Below are 24,650 nucleotides of genomic sequence, written 5' to 3'. Positions count from 1 at the left end.
CATGTGCATTTATTTTGGTCGGTCCTTCTGGTGGTGGAAGCCACCCCCGATGGCTGAATGACAGGGACCTTGATCAACTTCGGCGCCTTCTTCTCTATGAACTCAAAATCATTCAGAAAAAAATTGATAAAAGAGCAGTTTCAATGTTGAACTAGGCCGGCTCGCTTGGGCCTTGCCTTCTAGTGAACGAACCTCCGGTCCCCACGACACCATAAGAGCAACTCCAATAAGGCGATCCATTTCGTTCGCGGCTGTCCGTTTGGGTCGGTACGGATAAAAAAGCCGACCCAACGCACCGACCCAAACGGAGGCGGGTCCACTTTCGTCCGCCTGCTGACTCATTCTCGGCCCATTTTTTAGTCTGATTTGCGTCGGTGCGAACACAAGACGGACGTGCGCGCTCTCGCCCTCTTTCCTCACCGGCCCGCTGATCGGTGGCACATTGGATTCACACCCTCGCCCGCCTGCTACGTCGCCGACGGCCATTTTTTCAGATAAAAATGGATACATGGATAGTTCTAGCGTACACAGATAAAAAAAAAGACCACTATTCGTCGCTTTCTGACTCTGACTCGGTAATGTCCCCCTCCGACGTCTGAATGTAGGCGTCAGCATACGCCTCGTCTTCAAAGTCCCAACCCGTCGTTTCTCGTAACTTCAGTTTCAATTGAGCTGCCTGCTTCCGCGAACGCTTGTCCTCCCGATAGGCGGCTCGCTCCCTCCTCCTCGCGTCCCTCTCCAACCTCCTTTGCTTGTAGAACTGGCGCTCATCGACGATGTTCTGCGGGAAGCCTCCGCGCCACACCACCAAGGCTTCCACGCCCTTCTCCGCGATGGCGAGGATACGCTGCCGCCTCCGGTGGACACGACAATCCTCGTCGGTGAAAAGCCGCGGGAGAGGCGCCAGATCCTGCGCCCGCTGGCTCGACACGCTGGGAAAATTCATATCCCGACGAGGCCTCAGGAGGCGCCACGCCGCCGCGCGGGCCGCCTTCTCTGCGATGTCGAAGGTGCCGAGGATGAGACGTTTCTCGCGAAACCAGATCTCCGAGGAGAAGGCGCCGGAGCGGCGCTCGCGGACTCCGCGAAAATCTGAAGCGCCCAGGCGACGAATCGACATGGTGGCGCAGAGGCGGCGAGAGTGGGCGGCGGACAGAGTGTGGAGGAAGCGCCTTCTTTATAACGAGCGCCGGCTGCGGCGCTCGCGAACCTTTCCCGCGCGCTGGAGCGCCAAAACCAGCGCGCGCTAGGCTGCTTTCCCCCACGCGCGCGAACCTTTCCCGCGCGCTGGTGCGTCAAAATCAGGGCGACGTCGTGATCTAAAACACGCACGGTCATGAAATGGGTCGGCCCGTTGGGCGCACTGCCGACCCAAAACTAAAAGAGGGCGGACGGCGGGCGGGAGGCCGACCCAAACGGATAAAAAGCGGATAAAAACGCCGTCCGTTTAGGTCGGCTCGTTGGAGTTGCTCTAACGTATGGGCTTTTGTTGCTTCGTTTTTTTTTCTTTTTTGCGAAAGGCTTTTGTTATTTCAACCCCACCAAACACAGAGATTTCAACACGATGTTCTGATTTCTGAACGGGCGCGCGACGTCCGACCTCCATGTCCATGTCCCAGCTGCCGCACAGCACGAGGGTGAAGAAACGCAGCCGCTGACGCGACTGAGCTCGCCTCTCCGCCCCCGTTCCCTTCCCCTCGACATACTCTTCTCCGGCTCTCCAGACCAGGGCGGGCGCATGCCTGTGCCTGCCACATGACACCACGAGCACGAGAAGACTGTATACACCCAAGGAAGACCCAGACTGGTTCTCCACTACCAGAAAAACTGCGTTTGCCGACGGCCGAATCTATGCCGACGGCCCCCGTCGGCATCGCCGCACCTATGCCGACGGCCGAGGATGGGCCGTAGGCGTAGAAAAGTCGTCGGCATACATCAATCTATGCCGACGGCCCCCGTCGGCATCGCCGCACCTATGCCGACGGCCGAGGATGGGCCGTAGGCGTAGAAAAGTCGTCGGCATACATCAATCTATGCCGACGGGGCCGTCGGCATAGACGAGGCCGTCGGGACCGCCAAAGATACGCCTACGGGGCCCGTCGGCATAGGACAGGCCGTCGGCATATCCCGGGCCCACCTCCCCGGTCAGTGCTGACCACTTGACGGCGTTTATCCTATGCCGACGGGAGGTAACGGCGGCCGTCGGCATATCTGTGGCAGAGGTATGCCTACGGCACAGCCGTCGGCATAGGCCCCTCTGCCACGTCAACGATCCGTGTGGCACACCACGTCATCGATCCGTGTGTGCATAGATATGCCGACGGCCTTGCCGTCGGCATATGTTTACTTTACTTAATTTTTTATTTTATCTGTGGGAGAGATATGCCTACGGCATAGCCGTCGGCATAGGCCCCTTCGCCACGTCATCGATCTGTGTGCCACGCCACGTCACGGTCCGTGGGACAATCTGCGTGTGTGCACAGATATGCCGACGGCCTTGCCGTCGGCATACGTGTATTTTATTTTATTTTTTATTTTTACTTTGTTTTGTTATTTTTACTTTATTTTAGTTTTTGCTTTTGCATAAGATAATTATGCCTTATCTAAAAAAAACATACCCGATGGTATATCGATTGCCCCACATTACGAACGTCGCTATCGCCGTGTCACGGAGGGGGGAAACGGTCGACACGGAAGGAATTCTGGTTGGTGGGGGCATTCGGGGTGTAGCTATGTCACCGAAACATCGCACAGGTCCCGATGCATATGTGAAAGTGTTCATGCATGCGTAGATGCCCGTCTTGGGCTCCGGGGTGTGCCCCCCCTCACGGACGGCGCCGCCGCCGGCACCTGGAGGGGGAAAACGGACGCGTGGGGTCTACACGGAGGGGATCTTGCTGTGGGTCTGGCCCAGATGTTGCTCCAAAGTGTTCCTATGGGCTGACCTAACATAACCGGGTGGGGAGGTCCACTGGTCAAAGCCCGTCCGTGCAAAGTCAAAGGGGTAGATCCCGTGGTCAAACAGGGTTAGGCGGGATGGGGGCACTAAGGGGGAGCAATGCCACCGGAGCATCGCACCGGGCCCTCATACATGCGGGGTGGTGTGGTGGCATGTCCGAAGAGGCGGGACGCGTCTCCGGTGCGTGGCCCCCCTCACGGACGGCGATTACACGGTAGTAGACGTTCTGCGGTAACGATGCGGCGTCAATATTACTAAATACTCGGAGCATGATAAAATCATGAGTTTTTTTGCACGACGTGGGCACATGTGTTATAGGAACGATGGTATTTTTTCATAATTTTTGGTGATGGAGAAGTATCCGAAAAATTCCCTCTACGCGGATTGCCCTTCGCGCGTCTACGGCTGTGGCCGGCGGCCTCCGGGGGCTAGCATGCCGCCAAATCTTGCGCCGGCGGCCTCTCACAAGTCTGGAAGTGTTGTGGCGGTTGCAAACGCCCGGCACGCGTGTCCGGGGTGTGCCCCCCTCACGGACGGCGCCGCCGCCGGCACCTGGAGGGGGAAAACGGACGCGTGGGGTCTACACGGAGGGGATCTTGCTGTGGGTCTGGCCCGGATGTTGCTCCAAAGAGTTCCTATGGGCTGACCTAACACAACCGGGTGGGGAGGTCCACTGGTCAAAGCCCGTCCGTGCAAAGTCAAAGGGGTAGATCCCGTGGTCAAACGCTACAGGGTTAGGCGGGACGGGGGCAGTGGGGGGTAGCAATGCCACCGGAGCGTCGCACCGGGCCCTCATACATGCGGGGTGGTGTGGTGGCATGTCCGAAGAGGCGGGACGCGTCTCCGGTGCGTGGCCCCCCTCACGGACGGCGATGACACGGTAGTAGACGTTCTTCGGTAACGATGCGGCGTCAATATTACTAAATACTCGGAGCGTGATAAAATCATGAGTTTTTTTGCACGACGTGGGCACATGTGCTATAGGAACGATGGTATTTTTTCATAATTTTTGGTGATGGAGAAGTGTCCGAAAAATTCCCTCTACGCGGATTGCCCTTCGCGCGTCTACGGCTGTGGCCGGCGGCCTCCGGGGGCTAGCATGCCGCCAAATCTTGCGCCGGCAGCCTCTCACAAGTCTGGAAGTGTTGTCGCGGTTGCAAACGCCCGGCACGCGTGTCCGGGGTGTGCCCCCCTCACGGACGGCGCTGCCGCCGGCACCTGGAGGGGGGAAACGGACGCGTGGGGTCTACACGGAGGGGATCTTGCTGTGGGTCTGGCCCGGATGTTGCTCCAAAGTGTTCCTATGGGCTGACCTAACACAACCGGGTGGGGAGGTCCACTGGTCAAAGCCCGTCCATGCAAAGTCAAAGGGGTAGATCCCGTGGTCAAATGCTATAGGGTTAGGCGGGAGGGGGGCACTGGGGGGGTAGCAATGCCACCGGAGCGTTGCACCGGGCCCTCATACATGCGGGGTGGTGTGGTGGCATGTCCGAAGAGGCGGGACGCGTCTCCGGTGCGTGGCCCCCCTCACGGACGGCGATGACACGGTAGTAGACGTTCTACGGTAACGATGCGGCGTCAATATTACTAAATACTCGGAGCGCGATAAAATCATGAGTTTTTTTGCACGACGTGGGCACATGTGCTATAGGAACGATGGTATTTTTTCATAATTTTTGGTGATGGAGAAGTATCCGAAAAATTCCCTCTACGCGGATTGCCCTTCGCGCGTCTACGGCTGTGGCCGGCGGCCTCCGGGGGCTAGCATGCCGCCGAATCTTGTGCCGGCAGCCTCTCACAAGTCTGGAAGTGTTGTCGCGGTTGCAAACGCCCGGCACGCGTGTCCGGGGTGTGCCCCCCTCACGGACGGCGCTGCCGCCGGCACCTGGAGGGGGGAAACGGACGCGTGGGGTCTACACGGAGGGGATCTTGCTGTGGGTCTGGCCCGGATGTTGCTCCAAAGTGTTCCTATGGGCTGACCTAACACAACCGGGTGGGGAGGTCCACTGGTCAAAGCCCGTCCGTGCAAAGTCAAAGGGGTAGATCCCGTGGTCAAACGCTATAGGGTTAGGCGGGACGGGGGCACTGGGGGGGTAGCAATGCCACCGGAGCGTCGCACCGGGCCCTCATACATGCGGGGTGGTGTGGTGGCATGTCCGAAGAGGCGGCTCCGGGGTGTGCACCCCTCACGGTCATCGCTGCCGCCGTGTGACGGAGGAAGGAAACAGCCACGTTGGGCCGAAAACTATCTATTCCGACGGGCAGAATGCAGTCAAATTTTTTGTGAGAACCAATAAACATGTTTAATATTTATGTGTTAGGAAAAATGCACCTTAAAATAATGAAAAAAAGAATATACCTATGCCGACGGCTTGGCCGTCGGCATAGCCGTACACGTGGCATACAGAGATATGCCGACAGCTAAGCCGTCGGCATATACTCACCTTATCCATCCCCCTGGCGCCCCATCCACTCGTTCTCCTCCTCTCCCCCCGACCCCCCGCGCCTCCCAACCGCATCGCCGCCGCTGGATGCCGACCCGCTGCACCGCCCACCCTCCCTGCCGCCGTCCGCCCCCTCCACCCAAGCCTCGCCGCGCCGCCACCCCTATCCCCTCCCCCAACTCCGGCGCCGCCCCGCCCCCGCCCCAACACCGCCGCCACCCGCCATCCCCTCCCCTACCGCCGTCGCGCCGCCCCGCCCCCGCCCCATCACCACCGCCGCCCCCATCCCCCTCCCCTACCGCCGTCGCGCCGCCCCATCCCCCTCCCCTACCGCTGTCGCGCCGCCCCCATCCCCTCCCCTACCGCCGCCGCACCGCCCCAAATCCGTTGTCGCCGCCGGGCCGGCCGGTCCCCGTCCTCGGTCGCCCCGTCCCCGACGCCACTGCCCCGCTCGTCGCCGCCCTTCTCCGCCCCATCGCCGCTCCGCCCTGCCTCTGCCTCGTCGGTGAGGCCCCCGCTTGCTGCTTGCGCTGCTGCTTGCTGCTTGTTGCCGTCGCTGCCGCTTGCTGTGCTTGCTACTGCCGCTGGTTGCTGCTTGCTGCTATAGATTAGTTAGTTAGTTTAGGGTTTAGTTAGTTTAGGGTTTAGATGGATATATTAGTTAGGTATATAAATAGTTAGATAGATGGATTATAAGATATAAAAATGCTGTTGATGGGTTAGTTGAGAAATAAAATTGTTGTTGATATATAGATGGATAGATGAGTGGAGATTACATCATGATATATAGATGGATAGATGAGATGCTATATATGTGGTTCGATGAGATGCTATATATTGCATATCCTGCAAAAAAATTGGTTCGATGAGATGAATCAATGATGATGACGAATAGATGATGATGATGAATATCTGACGAATAGATGATGATGATTATAGTGTATTTTGCTTACATGATGCAAAAATAAATGAATGCATGTTTAAATGTTTTAAACGTGCTCTATGAGTTGTGATGTTCTAAATTTTTTGTAGCGATGGATTTTGCAGGCTTTGTGGTGTCGCATTTCATTGGAGTGACCGTTGTACGACGCGTTGTCTCCCTGAGCATCCCTCTACTGTTCGACTACTTCCTCTACAGCCGAGGGTGAGCTACAAGTCCATCTCCTCCATGTCACTAGATTAAATTTTCACATCAAGTCGCGTAACCTAGGTCTCCCATCCGAAAGGGTTGCATGGATAAATATGCATTCAATTGCATATTTATCACCGCAGCTCTTTCGGATTGTCCAGCGTTTTCCACGGACAGCCCGAGGATGTGTAGATTGGGTATGTTCTCCATGTTCTACCCCGTTCCGAGACAGGATTTCGGCGGCGGCTCCCCATTGTTCTCCGGAGCACATTCTCTCGGCTATTTGCCGAGACGTGTATCTGGAGAACAGCGGGGAGGTGCTGCCGAAATTTTGTCTCGGAACGGGGTAGAATGGAGAACATACTCAATCTACACATCCTCGGGTGGGATTAGGACCCATCTTTACCTATTAGAGATGTAGGTGGATTAAACGCGGTAGAAACTGAAAATTTGATGCCATTAATTTAAGTGAATCCTTAATTATGTTGTGTGGGTTGCAAAAAAGCAGAGGATGGCAGATAATTAGTGGATGTACAGTGGTTTTATCCGTCGGAATTGAGTAACATCAGAGTGGATCGCGAAAACCGATGTGTATTTGAAGGAGATATTCCGTCGTCCAATGAGAATTATCCCACCATGCCCCTGTGCGAGATGTGCCAGACGTCACCGTAGAAATCAGACGGACATGAGTGAGCACCTTCGCACGTACGGATATATGCCAAACTTTGACATGCCGCCGATAAACATAGCCGAGCAGGACCATGGTAGAGAGGAGGTGATGCGACAACGCATCGATGGATATGAGGACGACGGGGTCAGGGACATGCTAGATGATGTCATTGTTGCAGAAACGACAAATGCGACACCTTCAGAGAATGAACCGGAGGAGCCGGAGGCAACCGCAAAGGCCTTCTTGGAGGTCTTGGCCTCGTTGAAGAAACCTCTTTATGCGGGTGCGAAAATATCTCAGCTGGATGCCATCTCGCAACTGATTGCAGTCAAGGCTGAGTACGGCTGTAGCCAGAAATGCTTCGAAGCATTCCTGGGAGTATGGGCTAACAGCCTCCCTGAGGGTCATGAACTGCCGAAAAGCATGTACGATACAAAGAAAATCATGAAGGCACTCTCTATGGATTATGAGAAAATAGATGTTTGCCCGAAGAATTGCCTTTTGTTTAGGCACGAGTATGCGGATGACAAGTACTGTAGGAAGTGCGGTTCGTCTCGGTACATTGAGGTTGTCGGTGAGGATGGTGAGAAAAAGCAGCTAACCATCCCCGTTAAGGTTCTTCGGTATCTTGATTTTATAAAAAGACTGCAGCGCCTTTTCATCACGAAGGAGTCTGCCAAAATGATGAAGTGGCACAAGGAAGGTATAAGGTACAATCCAAAAAAAATCATACATCCATCGGGAGGGGAAGCATGGAAGTCATTCGATGAAGAATACCCCAAGGAAGCAGCCAAGGCTGGGAATGTCAGAATAGCCATATCAGGTGATGGGTTGAATCCGTATGGTATGTCGTCCAATCCATACAGCTACTGGCCTGTGTTTGTAATTCCGCTCAATCTTCCTCCCGGTGCCCTAATGCAACGGAAGACCATGTTCTTGTCGCTCATCATTCCGGGGCCTGACTACCCGGGGAAGCAATTGGGTGTGTTTATGCAGCCGCTTGTGGATGCTTTGCACCATTCTTGGTACTTTCCGAGGTTGACATACGACCGGAATCTGCAGAGAAATTTCTTGATGAAAGTTTGGTTGCACTATTGCATGCATGACTTTCCCGGCTATGCTCTATTCTGCAGATGGTGTACAAGTGGTAAGATGCCATGCCCAGTGTGCATGCAGGCTCTGCGAATGATTTGGCTGAGTAAGGGTGGCAAGTATGTAGCCTTTGACCTGCATCGACAGTTCCTCCCTCCAGACCATCCAGACAGGGAAGACAAGAAGAACTTCACGAAAGGCCGGGTTGTTCATGAAGTAACCGAGATTCCAACATTTTTGGGGGCAGATGTTCTTGCTCAGCTAAAAGCTCTCAAGCCTAAAGTCAAAGGCAAAGCCAAAGCCAAAGCCAAAGGCTTCGAGGGATATGGTGAGACGCACAACTGGACGCACATTACCCCCTTCTCGCAGCTTCCCTATTTCAAGGACCTCAAACTTCCTTACAATATTGATGTGATGCACACCGAAAAGAATGTGGCAGAGTCCCTTTTCCACACGATCCTCAACATTCCTGATAAGACGAAGGATAATGTAAAAGCTAGAGCCGATCAACAGAGAATTTGTGATAGACCACGCCTGAACATGAAGCCTCCCACAGGCGGTCGAAAAAACTGGTTCAAGCCAGATGCTGACTTTGTCCTTAAACCGCCAGAAAAAAAAAGAAGTACTTATCTGGCTGAAACAAATTTTGAAGTTCACCGATGGTTATGCATCGAATATAAGTAAGGGAGTCAATCTTTCAACGGGCAAAGTGACCGGCCTGAAGAGTCATGACTACCATGTATGGATTGAGCGGATAATGCCGGTGATGGTTCGAGGCTATGTCCCCGAGCATGTCTGGCGAGTGCTTGCCGAGCTTAGCCATTTCTTCCGCACGCTCTGTGCTAAAGAAGTAAGTAAAGAGGTGATTGAAAAATTGCATAAGAAGGCACCGGAGTTGATAGTCAAGCTAGAGAAGATCTTTCCGCCAGGCTTCTTTACTCCGATGACACATCTCATTCTGCACCTCGCGAACGAGGTATTGTTGGGGGGCCCTGTGCAAAATCGCTGGCAGTACGGCCCTGAGAGGCAGAACAAGCATCTCCGACGGAAATGTGGAAACAAAGCTAAGATTGAAGCTTCCATAGCTGAGGCAGTTATCCTAGAGGAGGTGTCAGACCTCAGGACATCATACTATCCAGACCACGTTCCCCATCTGCATAACAAGGTGCCTCGATACAATATAGAAGAGCCCAAGTATCAACCCAGACTCGATCTATTCAACGCGCAAGGTGGGAGGGCTGGGGCCTCGAAATCTTATAACATGCCACGACAAGAGTGGGAGGACCTCATGTTCTATATCTTGCACAACATCAAGGAAATTGAGGAAGTGTGGATGAGGTAATACCACTACACCATTCCTTTATGTCATCCACATCATCATGTTTCATGTTCACTTAGTCCCGGTCTAACACCGCTTATCTTTTTTTAGTGATTTCGTTCAAGAGGAATGGACGGGAGTGAATCCTCCTACTGAGGCGGAGGCACTTACTCTTCTCCGTCATGAAAACCCTGGACGTAAAAATTTTGTTGCTTGGTTCATGGACAAAGTAATTTTCCACACTCCCCTATTAAATACCTACTTCAACATTTATTAGTTAACCGAACTAATGCACGCAACAATTTCCATTATACTTGTAGGGAAAAGATCTGAACATATCTATGGATGATGAATTGAGTGGGTTTCCATGGGTTTTGACCCTGCCGTCATGACATGTAAAAAGTATGATGTGAATGGGTACCGCTTCCATACAGTGGAGCACCAAAACAGCCGCCCCGATCCCAAAACTATAAATACTAGAGTGTACACCCCCGGTCAAAATTCAGTAGACTACTACGGAAGGGTACAAAATATATACGAGGTTAAATTCCACCAGGGGCGTGAGACCCTAAGTCTGCCTGTGTTCAAATGCCGATGGTTCGATCCGCGGGAGGGGGTAAAACATATGCCTTCCATTGGTTTGGTCGAAGTTAAACCATCAACCGTCTATGCCGGAGCCGATCTCTTCATTGCGGCTACCCAAGCTACACAAGTATATTATCTGCCTTACCCATGCCAGAAAGTGTATCTAAAGGGTTGGGAAGTTGTGTTCAAGGTGTCGCCACATGGTAAGCTACCAGACCCGAATGAAGACGATTACTACAACATTAACCCCATGACATACGAGGGAGTGTTCTATCAAGAGCAACCTGATGATGATGATGATGATGATGATGATGATGATGATGATGATGATGTGGTTAGAAACGATGACGCTAGACCATTGGGTGATGATGATGTGGACCCAAACGTCGACGATGCACGGAATGATGGTGAGACCATTGTCAATGAAAATGACATACTTATGCTAGAAAAGTTAAATGAAGACGCTGACGACGAGGAAGAGCCTCCACCTCCGTCGGACAACGAAGATGATATGATTGATAGTGATGATGAGACGGACCGAGAAAGAGGTTACAACAGTGATGATTCATATGGGTTCTAGCAGATGTACGTTTCAAGTATTTTTTTCTATAGTTTAGGAATATGTCTTTTTATGCATTTTTATTAATGTGTTTATTATCATGCCTTTTCCTTCATTTCATTAATTTACTAATTGCTTTTTCTCTTTTCAATGCAGGTTCGTGGAACATGGGCAAGGGGAAGGCCGACGGCGTGGGTTTCCTACGCAAGGTCGTCGGCCTGCCTAGTCGGAGTGGTCGAGCACGTAATCCTCCCCCTCGGCTACTTGACGATGACTCCTCACAGGGAGGTCAAGGGAGAGGTGCCCCTAGAGGAGGAGGGGTGGGGGGAGAGCCTCTAGAGGACGAGGTGCTGGGGGGAGAGCCACTACAGGGGGTCGCGGCCAGAAAGAGCGCACCCTCACCGACTTAGGGGTGTTGTCTTCGAGGCCCTCCTCTAGTGAGGTACCCTCCTCTAGTGAGGTAGGCGAGGAGGAGGAGGAGGAGGAGGTGGAGGAGGAGGCAGGCGAGGAGGAGGAGGAGGAGGTTGGGGAGGAGGTTGGGGAGGGGGAGGCAGGCGAGGAGGAGGGTGGTGGCGGGGATGATGGTGGTGACGGGAAGGGGGTTGACACGAAGGGGTGGCTGCGTGGCAACGCAAAGCTACCAAAGCAGGTTCCTGCTACTGAGGAGCAGAAGTGGCTCATTGAGCCCACGGGAAAAGAGTAAGTGGTTCATTATGTTGCTTGTCACATGCTTATTTCGGTTGTTATTTATTTTTCTTGTGACATGCTAATAGTTCATTCTTTTGCAGCAACTGGATATATTCTAAAGGGGTCTGTATTCCCAACGGCCTCATCACCGTCTTGCTGAAGTTATATTGGCCGGGGTTGTACTGTCCTGATCCAGTCAGGCAGCCGGACCGTCGGGTTTTGGCCACGAGCTGGGACCACTGGGAAGCGGCCCGTCACGCGGACCATGAGACCCATGCCAAGGCCGTGATCACTACTTTCTGGGTGAGTTCTCTTCAGAAGCACAAGTCCATTCTAGTTTCATGAATGATTTAACTCATGGCTTCTCCCATTCTTGTTTCATGCATGATTGTAGAAATTCTATCGAGTTCTTCCGGAGCACAGGGCTAGAGCGGACCAGATTGTGCTGCGCCAATGCAAGAAGAAGGCCCGCCAGATGCAGTACGAGGTGCGCTATGTGGCCATCTCCACATACTACCACGACTATCTTGGTGTGAAGATGACCAAGGAAGAAGCGCGGAGGATGGGCATTATCTTGGAGAGGCCCGAGTTCTTGGCGGTAAGTATAAAAGATTTTTCATTATGCTTTCATATATTATGCTTTCATTATGCTTTCATTACCTTGTGGTACATTATGCTTTATGCTTTATGCTTCCATAACACCAATTTGGACACACCTACATGCCATTATGCTTTTATTATGTAGGTGTGTCCAAATTGGTGTTATGGAAAAGACGAGTCCTGGGCGGCACTGGTGGATCTTTGGTGTGATGAGGCTGGAGCCTGGGCGGCTATGAGAACCAAAAATAAGGCTAACCGAGGGACGGAGGGAGTACATGCTCAGGGAAACCGAAACCACTATCTCCACAAGGCAGTTAATGTATGACTAACCCCATTAAACATTCTTCTTCTTCTATTTACCATCACTTTCTTATGTATGACTAACCTCTGTTTGATGGTGCAGGAGGAGAAACTGAAGCGGCCGCTCTCACACATGCAGGCGTGGGAGATCGCCCATACGCGGAAGGACCCCAAGCCTGGCGAGCCCAAGTACTACGGCAAGAAGACCGCAGAGAGGAAGAAGGCCTACTCCGAAGCGTATCTGGAGTTACATCCTGACACACCTGACCCCATTGCGGCGCCTCTGGACGACATGGCGGTGGTGAGGATGGGGCCCAAGGAGCACGATCGGGAGGCGGTTCTCGATACTGTGATCACTCCTAGTATCTCCTACACACAGCTTCGTCGGATCGACCCGAGCCTGAGCCAGCGCACGAGCCAGCCAGTGACTAGTACACAGTACCTCTTTCAGGAGCAACAATCTGTAAGTATTTTCCCTCTTATCTTCATTTCTCACTTCATTTTCCGCATTTAGTAGTTTTATGAGTTCCATCATGTCATACCGTAGGCCTACATGGAGTACACACGCCAGGAGACCATGGCGTGGCATCAGAGGCTTTATGAACACCAAGTGCAGAGGGATAGCCAGATGCAGCAGGCTTTTCAGGATATGGCGGCCGGCAGGTGTCCTCAGTTCCCTACTGCACAATGCCCTCCAGCACAACCAGTGCTGATGAGTTTTGAGGAGTTTGTGTCACAGAACGCTGGCCCCTCGCCGGTTAGTTCATCCCCAATCTATTCACCCAAAGCATGTCATGCCTTTCAACACAATCATAGATCCCATGCATATGTCTTTTCAACATGCAGGGAACAGGTGGATCTACCATTGGCGGTGGTCTTCGCAGCACTCTGGAGACACGGAGCCCGACCACTCCAATCCACGGAGGCGGAGGAGGAGGCGGTCTTGGCGATAGCGCTGCCGCTAGCAGTGACGACCTGGGCTTCGGCGGTCTTGGCGGTGACGACCTCCGTGGTGCTCGATGATCCTTGTGTGGTGATGATGCTTGAGATGACTTGTGTGTGGTGATGATCATTTAGATGACTTGTGTGCTTCTCTATATGCTTATGCTTATGTTGGTTGTGATGATGTTCATTTAGAGACTTGTGTGTGATGATGCTTATGCATGTATTGTTGTGATGGTGCCGGATGATATCCCGTTGTGTTTTATATGTCTATCCCATCATATATATCTGCTGATATGTGCTGCTATTTGAATTGAATTGATCTAAAAACAAACAGAAAAAAGCAAAAAAAGCAAAAGCAAACTATGCCGACGGCTAGGCCGTCGGCATAGGGCTAGCGTGAGCTCCCAGTAGCTGACACGTGGGCGCCTATGCCGACGGCCTAGCCGTCGGCATAGTTCAAAAACTGTGCCGACGGCAAGGCCGTCGGCATAGGCGCCCACGTGTCAGCTACTGGGAGCTCTGTATGAAGGACTATGCCGACGGCCTGGCCGTCGGCTTAGTTACAACTTATGCCGACGACCAGGCCGTCGGCATAGCCCTGGTCCTAGAGCAGCGGCTGGTCGCCACGTGGCACACCTATGCCGACGGTCGGGCCGTCGGCATAGTTTTTGACTAAGCCGACGGCTAGGCCGTCGGCATAGTGGTGCCACGTGGCGACCGTTCGTTGGGCAGACTTGACGGCGGCCACCGTTAGGCGTGGTAGTTGCCGACGGCCAGGGCCGTCGGCATAGATGTACGGCCCCCGTCAGCGTATCATATATGCCGACGGTCTTTCTATGCCGACGGCCTTTCTGGCTGTGCCGACGCATATGTTGCCGACGGCCCTATAGGCCCGACGGGACTCAGGCCTATGCCGACGGCCGGTAGTGCTCCCTCGGCTGCTCGGCCGCCGTCAGCGCCAATGTCATCGGTGATGCACGGGCGCGGGCGCAGAGGCCCGGCAATTACCCCGGCACCTACCTGAATCGACCGGGATTTTCTGATCCACGGATTGGCCCCTGCCTGCCAATGGCGCAGCGAGGGAGCGAATCCGGCTTGTTCAGTGCCGGGCAGCGAGGGAGTACGTACCCAGCGCGTGTCGTCCCTGTGCTCTGCTCCGCACGCAGGTCAGGCCATAAGTGCGGGTGCTCCCACCTGCTGCGTACTTGGGGTGCCGAGATTCAGATTCGTAGCCGTGTAGCACTCTGCATTCGGTCTGCTCGCGGGGCGAAAGGTCAGCTTGTTAGTACCGCTCATCATGGTTCATAAGTCTCGGCTGATACGCGGGATATGTACTGCGTCGTGCAATGCTGTTTGCATCTTCAGGACTTCGGCTAGTCGGAGCAACTCTAGCAGATTCGTCATATCTATAATCGTCATCCATCATCATATGGAACACTTCATATGAATATAGAAGCCGCGGCAGGCGTACGAAGAGCCTTCGTAATGTACCCTTCATTTTCTTCAAAATGCAGGGGCAATTTAAGCTCAAATCATACATGCCAAACACATGTTTCATTATCATAAATTAATAGGAATATAATGAAACTGTAATGGGGCCAATATCCGTCGCATTAGGCTGCTTGTAGTAGAGAGTATCATAGTTAGTATAATGCATATGATATTACCTCTGTAATGCATAATATTATAGATTAGTATCATAGATGGCTTTAATTATTAACATGCAAAATGTTTAGTAATATATCATTTATTATGATACGGTAGATATCATGCTAAACCCCCTCTTTTTTTATTTAATTCTGCGTCTCATTAAAATTGCCTGGTTGGCATGATACTCTCTACATATAATTAGCAACTTCAAATGTCGTTAAACAACATTTAAAATAAGCAATGTCGCTACTCGGGTGACATTGCTACCTAGACTACCTACATTACTCGGTGGCGTGCGCCATCTACTCGTCGCCCTTCACGTTGGTCATCCTCCTCCTCCTCCAGACCGAAATATCCTCCATCGAGGCGTAGGGGTCGGACTCACGTGCAGCAACCACGAGCTGCCACTACTCCTCCTCGTTGGTGAGTGCAAACAAATTATTCATGCCTCATTGTGAGCTTGGAGGGCGGTGAGCTCGAGCACCGCGTGGACTGGGTCCTCGGGCTCCACCTCCCCCTTCTGTTGGGCCACGACATCAACGGTCTCGCTCACGCGGACAAGGGGGGTAGCTGGGTCGATGGGGCCAACGTCCTCCTCATCCCCCCTTCACTTGAACGAGGAGCCACTGCCACCACCATAACCAACAACACGCGCTTGGAGTGGACTTTATTTGGCACTGCCACTGTCGCGCCGGAAGGGTCGATGCAGCAGGCTATATCAACCTAGCTAATTAAAAAACAAATCTATGAAATCTACAAGTCCATCTGGTAGATCGAGGCATCCCTGCACTCCCACATAGGCAGAGCCACCGGAGGTCAGAGGAGGACAAGGTGATGACCAGCTAGCAGAGAAGAGGTGGTGGAGATGCGCACCCTGAGATGGCCTCCCTTAGGGTTTTTTTCTTTTTGAGAGAACGCTGGCTTTATAGATTAATGAACAACATTACACGGAGTTCATCGGATGCAATCCGGAACAGAATGGAAAACACAAAGACTAGAAGAGTCCATACATGATTTAGCTAGCACATGAGCAGGAACATTCAAATGCCGACCAACATGTTTGAAGGACAATGACGAGAAACCTTCAGACATAGGCTTGATATCAGCCACCACCACCCCTATTGAAGAACGGCCTCTCTTAAGGTTGGGAGAGGAATGGTTGGAAAAAATAACTTGTAATCTTGTTTAACTTGTTTCTTCTAGTGATACACAATACTCCATCAGGGAAGGTTTATTGGGCCTCCTTGTATTTTGGGTCCTCTAATTTTGACCATAACTTATACTAAAATATAAACTATATGTCATAAAAACTATATGTGGGAACTATATTTGAATACAAATTCAACAGTATACTTTTTATAGCATGTATCTTTTATTTTGTTAGTCATATAGATGGTCGAAGTTTGACCCAAAATATGAGGGGGTCTAATAAACATGGATGGAAGAAGTGCATGAACCATTTATGTACTATGAAAATGGTGTGTTTTTTGTTCTTTTTGCAAATGAAAAATGTATGTCCATTGTCATACTTAAACGGGAGATTCCCCTGAAGAAAACACTTACTACTTAAAAGGGCACAAAAGTGTGCGTTCTAAAAAGTTAAACTGTTCGCTGAGCATGGTGAGCTTAGTTTGTGGTTGATGACTTGTGTGTGCTAAATTTTTCTATAATTCATCCTGAAGATTAACCATGTGCAAAAGGCAGCTATAGTTGGGCCTTGAGCACTGCTTCACACACGACACTCCCAGACAAATGTGTCAACAAAGAAAAATGTGTCAACAAAGCTTCACATGAAGAACGAAACAGAGGACGCTGATTAGGGCATCATCAAGACATCAATAGTAATGCAAGAATGAAGAAATATGCTCTAACAAAGCTACTGTATACACAAAGCTGTCAGAGACCTCGGGCGATGACCATACTAACCTCGAGTTCTTCCCGACACAGCTTATGCTAATCTAAAAACAAACCACCCCACACACAGACAGAGAGAGAGAAATGGAGCGGAAACAGAGCAAGCGGGAGACACGGGGACAGAGCATGTGCGGAGGCGGAGGAGCTAGTAGGAGATCTCCATGGAGAAGTTGGAGTCCAGCAGCTCCTCGATCATCTGCTCCACGTACTGCTCCTCCAGGAACCCGCCGCTCCACCCGGCCGCCGCCGAGGCCGCCGCCGCGCTGGCATTGCCCGTGTACCCGGCGAACGGCGCCGGCGGCGCGCGCGGGTCCACGCCCACGGACGACGCCGAGGCGTCCTTGTCCTGCTGCTGCTGCGCGGCCTGCGAGCCGCACGCCACGTTGAAGCGGTGGAGCTTGGCGACCAGCGCCGGGGAGAGGAAGGACGAGGACGGGGCGCCGGCGTCGTTGTCGGGGAAGTTGGTGCGCACGCGCGGGCCGCACATGATGCGCGCCGCCTCGTCGTAGGCGCGCGCCGCGTCCTCCGCCGTCTCGAAGGTGCCCAGCCAGATCCTCGTCTTGCTGCAAGAGAGAAAACCGCCATGGTTAGAACTCAGAACACGCCGAGAAAATCGATCGGTCCAGAGCAATCGCAAAGCCTTTCGAGGACGGCGACGTACAGTAGGGGGTGGCGAATCTCCGAGACCCAGGAGCCCCAGTGGCGCTGCCGCACGCCGCGGTACCGCTGCTGTGGCCGCGCCATTGGAGAAGGAGCTCTTCGCTTGCTCGGTGAGAGTGGGAGCAGCTGCCTCCGTGCTGTGCGCTCGCGTGTCTCGGGGTCGGGGCGTGGAGAAGAAGACGATGGTGATGGTGATTAGTGTGGTGTGTGCGAGCTTTTGGGCCCTATAAATAGAGACGGGCGAAGGGAGGAAATTCTGTTCGCGGACTGTTTTGAACGGCCTCTCGGTGGGTCCCCGTCTGGGTGTATGTCATCCCTGGCCCACCTTCATCAAGTCGAACTTAGAAACACCAAAACGGAAATGGTCGAAACTCCCAGAAGCACCGCTGTGCTCTCGCTTGGTCGTCTAGCTTGCTCTCGTATTCTCGACCAGCTAGTTCAGAGCAAATGGTACAAAAGGAAGGTTATAAGTACAGTACAAAATTAGTACAAAGTTGAGTCACTTATTTTGAGACGGAGGAAGTACCTTCTAACATCTACATCAATTCGGTGAATTATGATTGTCATGTTTGTCAAATCAACTGCTGCATATTTGCTAGTACTATATGTTTCACAAATTTGTCTATGGCTAGTAAATTTAAGGATACCAAGATTCAAAAACCACGCCTTGGTAATTTGAAAATAATAAGTATAATTGAAACTTTCTTTGACTCAAAATAGACGAGTTCTAAATTTTGCGGATTTATTAATAGACAAATTTGACCATTAATATTTGTAGGAATGCATAGTAAAATATTGCATTTTTTATTGTGAAACTATTTTCTGTGATGATATAGTTACGTGGTTTTGTCCAATTAATTATTTTACTAGTTAGCTATCGATGTTAGAGTAGTTTGATTGCAAGTTTTCAATTGCATGGTCCATTTTAGCAAAGATAGTAATCAAATCAGGCATGCCTACTATATTGGGCGGGCAATTAATAAGAAATATTTGTTCAAAAATGTGAAAGGTCGTTTATTTAAATTTAGGTTTTCGAAGCCTTATTCGGCATCGGGATTGATTGTGATGTTACCGTTGATTTGTGTCTGATTTGGGATAATTGGTCAGTTCACGCTATTTTGGATAATGAAATACTATGTAAACATTTAATTTAAGTTTCCAACATGGTAAAATATATTTTTTGCAATAATTGACAAAAATAAGCACATTACCTATAAATTGAGCCTATGATGGAGTGAATACTCACGGTATCCTACTTATTAGCTAGATTATTTGCCCATCTTGTCTTTGTTAATTACCAAATTGTTCTACAACAAGCGACATTTCAAGCAATGTGCATTATTGTCATTGATTTCCTATTTGCTTGTGTTAAAAGAATTACATAACTATTGTCATGTACATATATCTAGAAATATTTAATGGTGTCATTTACAAGTGATCAACAAGGAACCTATCTCGCTTAGTTAGGAGGTGGGTGTCTCATAGGATGCGAAGTTGGGTTTCTCCCTATAGTTTCCTTTGAAGAAACCAACAAGTGGCCGATGTAAATATTTTTCCGAAGTCAGAAACATACCCCAAAAAAAAAGATCTGATCGCATGTTCTACCAGGACACAAATTTCTTGACAAAAGAGTAACAAATCAATATATTCCATGTAAGCTAGAGCACACCATATGAGCTAGTAGAGTATACCCAGAAGTCAGGAACTAGTGTCAATAATATTCCCGTAGACCATGAGGCAGCCCCTATCGACCAGATCCCAAACGTCACATTTCCGTCCAAGTAAAATACATCCACCCGGTCCATTGACGAACAAGTTAATGATGAGGTTCTAGGGTAGTTTAGGCCTAATTAACTAGCCTTACATACAAGTCCAATCCGTGTTAGATCATCACATGGTAGGTAAGCAGAGAAAAAATTAGTAACTAGTAGTACATGATTAGTTGAGAGCTTTGGATTCCCCACAAGAACCCAAATTAAGTAGCCCGCAGATGCCCTCATGACACACACTGATCTGCAAACTGTACGTACCCCGATTTCCCCATAGGATTGACTATCGAGCACCATGAATTTCCCATGACATCACAGGTTCAGAGGCTCACAGCTACTAGGTAGGAGATCTGCCAAAATCTCGATTGGTACGTAGACAGTCAGAAACACACTCACTCACACACACACACACACACACACACACACACACACAGCATCGTCCTACTTGCACTCGGATCACAGGGCAAACAAGTTGCGAACTGCAGCGCCTAGCTAGAAGGCGGAAATCTGCGGCCTCATTGGGCTGCTACATTTGCATCTGTTTGTGATTTTGGCGCCATCCTCCCCATGGCGACGGCATGGCGAGGCCTTGGGACGGGCAGAGCCTGCGCCTTGGGAGGAGCACACGCAGATGGGGAGGCTAGCGTTTTAGGTCTTTATCCCCGAAAAAAGATTATGCAGTGCAGGCGCAGCGTGCTGGCTTCGATCCGCTGAGCCATGCGTCGAGATTCATGCATATGGCCGAGCGCGCGCCTGCCAAATCTGGGTGAGTGTGTGGCGCGTGTGTCATCGGTGATGCGTGTGTTTCCTTGTGCAGCGCACCGTATCCAGGGCGCGATCTCCCCGGCCGCTCGTCCCGTCGCGGCCTGGACGCATGCATGCTCGACCACCTCGCCGACGCGCGCGCCGTGGTGCGGTGTGCCAGCGCCGGCCGGCGGCCGGGCCGCTCCCCCTGCGTGTTACAAGTGGCCGGGCGCGTGGGAATCCGCGGCGCGTGGCGTCGATCCTGTGGAGATCGGGGCATGATGCCGGCTTGGACGAAGGAGATCGGCGTCGTCCCGTGGTGGCAGCTGGGGCGTATCTATGCTGCTGATCGGACGACGGCCAGTGGTCGGGCAGGGGTTTCATGGGAGGGAGGGTGTCCTGGAGGGCATGACATGGGCAGCACTGGTTGGTTGCTGTGTGTGCCTGCGTTGCTTGTGTTGGAGGCTCATGGGTCATGGCAAGTGGCAACGGCTGAGCCATGTGGGGGTTCCCAGCTTCCAATAGTAGCCTTCCTAGTCAGCAGCTCTGCTGGGTCTTGTCACTTGATCAGGTGGTAGGATTTCCTGTCAAAAAAAGTGATTGGATGGAACCTTGCCACATGTTTACCTTTTGGCAAATACTCCCTTCGTTTCGAATTACTTGTTTTAGATTTGTCTAGATACGGAGGTATCTAGCATTAAAATAAGTCTAGACACATCCGTATCTAGACAAATCCAAGATAAGTAATTCGAAACGGAGGGAGTATCTTTTATTATTACTTTAGAAACACAATTACGACACGGACACTCACAACCACACACACTTGAGAAACACAATTACGACACAGATACTCCTTATGAGCATATCCGAAAGACTAAACTGGCTTATCTTGAGATTAATAAAATCACTACAGGCACTTTGTAGTTAATGAACACGCCATATCATTGAAGGAATAGTGTCGTAGAGTTTGGAATAAACCCGAGAAATATGCAAACACCCGTGTCAAATATAGAACTTGAACCCGGGTAGGTTAGTTCCACCACAAGGAACTTAAACATTTAAGCTAGGCCTAGTTTGCGGCAACTAATTAATTAACTAAACGGGCAACGAGTGAACATCACACCTCTTAATTGATTTTTTACCGGATTCTCTCTCGTGCTACTACATCAAACAGATATATCTTCTGTTTCTATATTTTATCTTCTTTCTTCATTATTTTTACAGCTTTTAAGTCCGCTGTTCCATTCATTTTATTTCTCTAGTGGTCTTATAAGGCAACTGCGGACCAATACGGTGGACAAAAAGATAACACAATTGTCAAAGAGTTCCATAGACAACAGTCAAAAAGGCACGCTACAAAACCAACAGAAGATTCTAGACAACCTGCAACTAGTGCAGTATAAAAAATGGAGTAGACGTTTTGTTTAAAGTGCCGTTTAAAACTAAGGGGATACAGTAGAAAAATGAAATACACATTTGGTATAGAAAATACAATCCGCAATAGTAAAATAGTGCACTACAAGCTCAAAGGAAATGTAGTACAAAATTTGCAGTGCACATTAGTTCAGTAAATACATCACACATTGGTTAAGAAGTGCGATACTCAGTAATCCAAAATTCCATACTCATCCTATATCTTTATGTAAGCAGCTAGCCTTTGGCCCTCCACTAACATATTTCTTTCAATATGCACATATGCCACATCATCATGAAAACATGCATGAAAAAAGACCCACCTCAACATGCAGATATGCATGGGAAGGCCCACCTCAATATTTAATACAATAAGTTGTATTTATTTTTTATTTTTAGTTCTCATATTATTCGCCCAAATATTTATTATCTAAATTATCAAATACTCCCTTCATCCCATAATATAAGAGCGTTTTTGAAAAAAATATGCTCTTATATGATGAGACGGAGGGAGTATCATGAAAGTATATTGCAACTAATTCCCACCATAATGCGGATACTTTTTTCTAACTCCGTTTCAACTGGTAGCTGAGGGCACATGTGAGGTGATCAGATATATGCAGTATCGTTTTTAACTTAAATATTCATGTTCATACAATTATATCCCGTTAAACTATATATCAACCAATTCCTACGGCAACACAAGGGGTATAGAGTCATCCCCACTAATTTATTTATCTCAAATGCAAGCATGTCACCTCACCGTACAACTATGAATATGACAAGGCCCACCTCACCATGCAATCATGCATGGGAAAAGACCCACCACAACATAAAAAATGTCTTCCATTCAATTAGTTGACTTATATTTTCTTTTGACTATGTAATTAGTTGCCTTATATTCAATAAGCATGTTACTACTATTATATACATAACCAAATATAATAAGTCATATGCATTTCTAATTTTTGGTCTCATGTTATCAACCCAAAATTTTGTCAACCAATTCCCGAAACAACGCGCGGGGTATCCTCCGATATACTTAAATAGTTGATCCGGCACCAACTCTGATTTTCGCAACATGCAGCTATGACAACTCACCATGTCACCATGCATGAAAAAATGCCCACCTCAGCATGCGCCACACATGCTACTCGTACTTTTAATAAATATTTTGCAACTATATAATAACTAAGTGCACGTTATATGTATTTTAGTTTAAAAAAATACTCACATTGTTAATCCAAATACTAATGTTTCATATGAACAAATATAATTGAAATAATTACAAATAATTCTTGTAACAACGCGCGGGGTATCATCTCCAGTTGGTCTAGAAATGCATCACTCAGTGGTGTAAAAATATCATATATCCCGTGAAAAATACAGTGGAGGAAAACTCATCTCATGCATCATGTTGGATCTAAAACAATCGGCGACAAATGTGGTAGAAAAATGCAATAGATATTATTAAAAAAGGCAACACTAACTAAGAGAAAATGAAGTAGAAATTTACAATAGGCATCATCGTAAACTATAGAGTACACAATAGTAAAAAAGAGTGTAATGAAAAGTCGAGAGGATATTTAGTGAAATAATATAGTGCATAACATAGATCCTACGAAAAACATAGTAGCGAAAAATCGTCGAATGTACCCGTTGGGTCCAATTTTGAATACTTTTTTTCCATTCATTCAGGCAGTCATAGTTCGCAGTGGTCCAATTTTGAATACTTTTTTTTGCCATGGACACACATCACACAAGTGTAAACCTACACAACAGCATATAGTATGATCTGATATACTTCTTTTGTCATTGACTCACCCGTTCAATCATACTGCCTACAAACACATCACACAAGCGTATATTATGATCTGCCATAACTAGCCATGAACCTCACGAGAGTTGGATAGCGTAGCCATGTAGGGACCTCGCGTATCCTGATAAGCCCGCAACATGGCAGCACATGCCACCACAGGAAGTGAATGAAGAATTAAGGGATGCGCGCCTCGTCTGACCGAATTGCCGCACAGGCACAGTATACGACATCTATCCCCATATCCAAACCGCCGTACACGGCAGAAATTTACTCCGGCCGGCCGGTCGATAGGCCGATTCTCTGCCGCAGCAGCGGCAGCAGCAGCAGCACAGTCTCGATCACGATCCTGAGCGCACGCACAGTCTCGGTGGTTCGTTCGCCACTCACTGCTGAACCAAGACTCCCGTCACCCCCGAAAAGGACGGACCGCCCGGCCGCACAGTGCCGGAGCCGGTGGCATAAAAACTTCTCACCGGTCACATCGTCGACGTCGGTACGTACCGCGCCGGAGCCGATCGACGCCGCGGCCGGACGGATCCGCGCGCCCGTGATCGATCCGACCCGAGCGCGAGGGGTACTACGTGGCCGCACGGCGGCGCGGCGGCCCCTACAGCGGGCTGCGGCCGGATACGGCGGAATCGATCGGCCGGGCCGGGGGATGCGCCGTCAGGATTCGGCCTCAGAGAACGTTCAGAGCGGGGAGATGGGATGAGATGCTGCTGCTATCCCTCTCTGCAGTACGACGAGATCTTGGCCGATCCCTGCGGCAGCGGCACTGTGGGGGTCCGTGGGCGCGCGCACAGGGACATCATCAAGCGCCATCGCTGTGGTTGTGCTGTGCGGGCATGCAACAGTCTGCTCGGGCCAACTCCACCGCCCGACTTCAAACGGATGTCCGTTTTGTCCTGTTTTTGTCCTTTTCGGTAGGGATTTTGAGTCGTGTCCGGGCCTGTCCTAGGATGCGGTGGCTGTCCGCCCACCGCGCGGACGCATCCCGGCCGCATCTTGTCCACGTATTATTTCTTTGCAAGTCCTTAACTTTATTCCATCATTCATTTTTGGTACATGAAAAATGCATCACCATATTTTGACTAGTAAAGCAAGGCTAAAAAAACAAGAACCACAAGAATATATTTTAGAAGATACCCAATTTCCATAACTGCTTCCTTGAGTTGGGTTAGGGCCTTCTCGATGCACTCGTTGTTGATCTATGGAGGAGGGTCGATCTGGCATCCTCCTTTCTTCTTCAAGCCAGAAGGCTCGATCTGGCATCCTCCTTTCTTCTTCAAGCCGGAAGTCGATGTTGCTTCCTCCTCACACCTAGTCTCGTGTCTAGCCTCTAATCTAGCATCAAGTGCACTTGTCTCATTTACAGCCTCTATACTAGCTAAAA

General features: G+C 50.1%; 2 protein-coding genes across 2 annotated transcripts; both read right to left on the bottom strand.

Moving 5' to 3' along the window:
- Positions 1–547: 547 nt before the first annotated feature.
- LOC147958418 (uncharacterized) lies at positions 548–1,120 on the bottom strand. Its single transcript, XM_087532121.1, has one exon. The coding sequence runs from the start codon at positions 1,118–1,120 to the stop codon at positions 548–550; it is 573 nt and encodes a 190-aa protein (XP_087388247.1).
- Positions 1,121–16,729: 15,609 nt separating this feature from the next.
- On the bottom strand, positions 16,730–17,700 carry LOC125522738 (ethylene-responsive transcription factor ERF003-like). Its single transcript, XM_048687772.2, has 2 exons — positions 17,514–17,700; positions 16,730–17,415 (listed from the first exon to the last, which is right to left on the bottom strand). Exons 1-2 carry the CDS (start codon positions 17,594–17,596, stop codon positions 16,998–17,000), a joined length of 501 nt encoding a protein of 166 aa, XP_048543729.1. The 5' UTR covers positions 17,597–17,700; the 3' UTR covers positions 16,730–16,997.
- Between the last annotated feature and the right edge of the window lie 6,950 nt (positions 17,701–24,650).

The sequence above is a fragment of the Triticum urartu genome, chromosome 7A (assembly GCF_056163025.1).
Source record: "Triticum urartu cultivar PI428250 chromosome 7A, HENAU_Tu73, whole genome shotgun sequence".
NCBI classification, from domain to species: domain Eukaryota; kingdom Viridiplantae; phylum Streptophyta; class Magnoliopsida; order Poales; family Poaceae; genus Triticum; species Triticum urartu.
The sequence above is the reverse complement of the archived record's forward strand: the minus strand, read 5'-3'. Positions and strand labels throughout refer to the sequence as shown.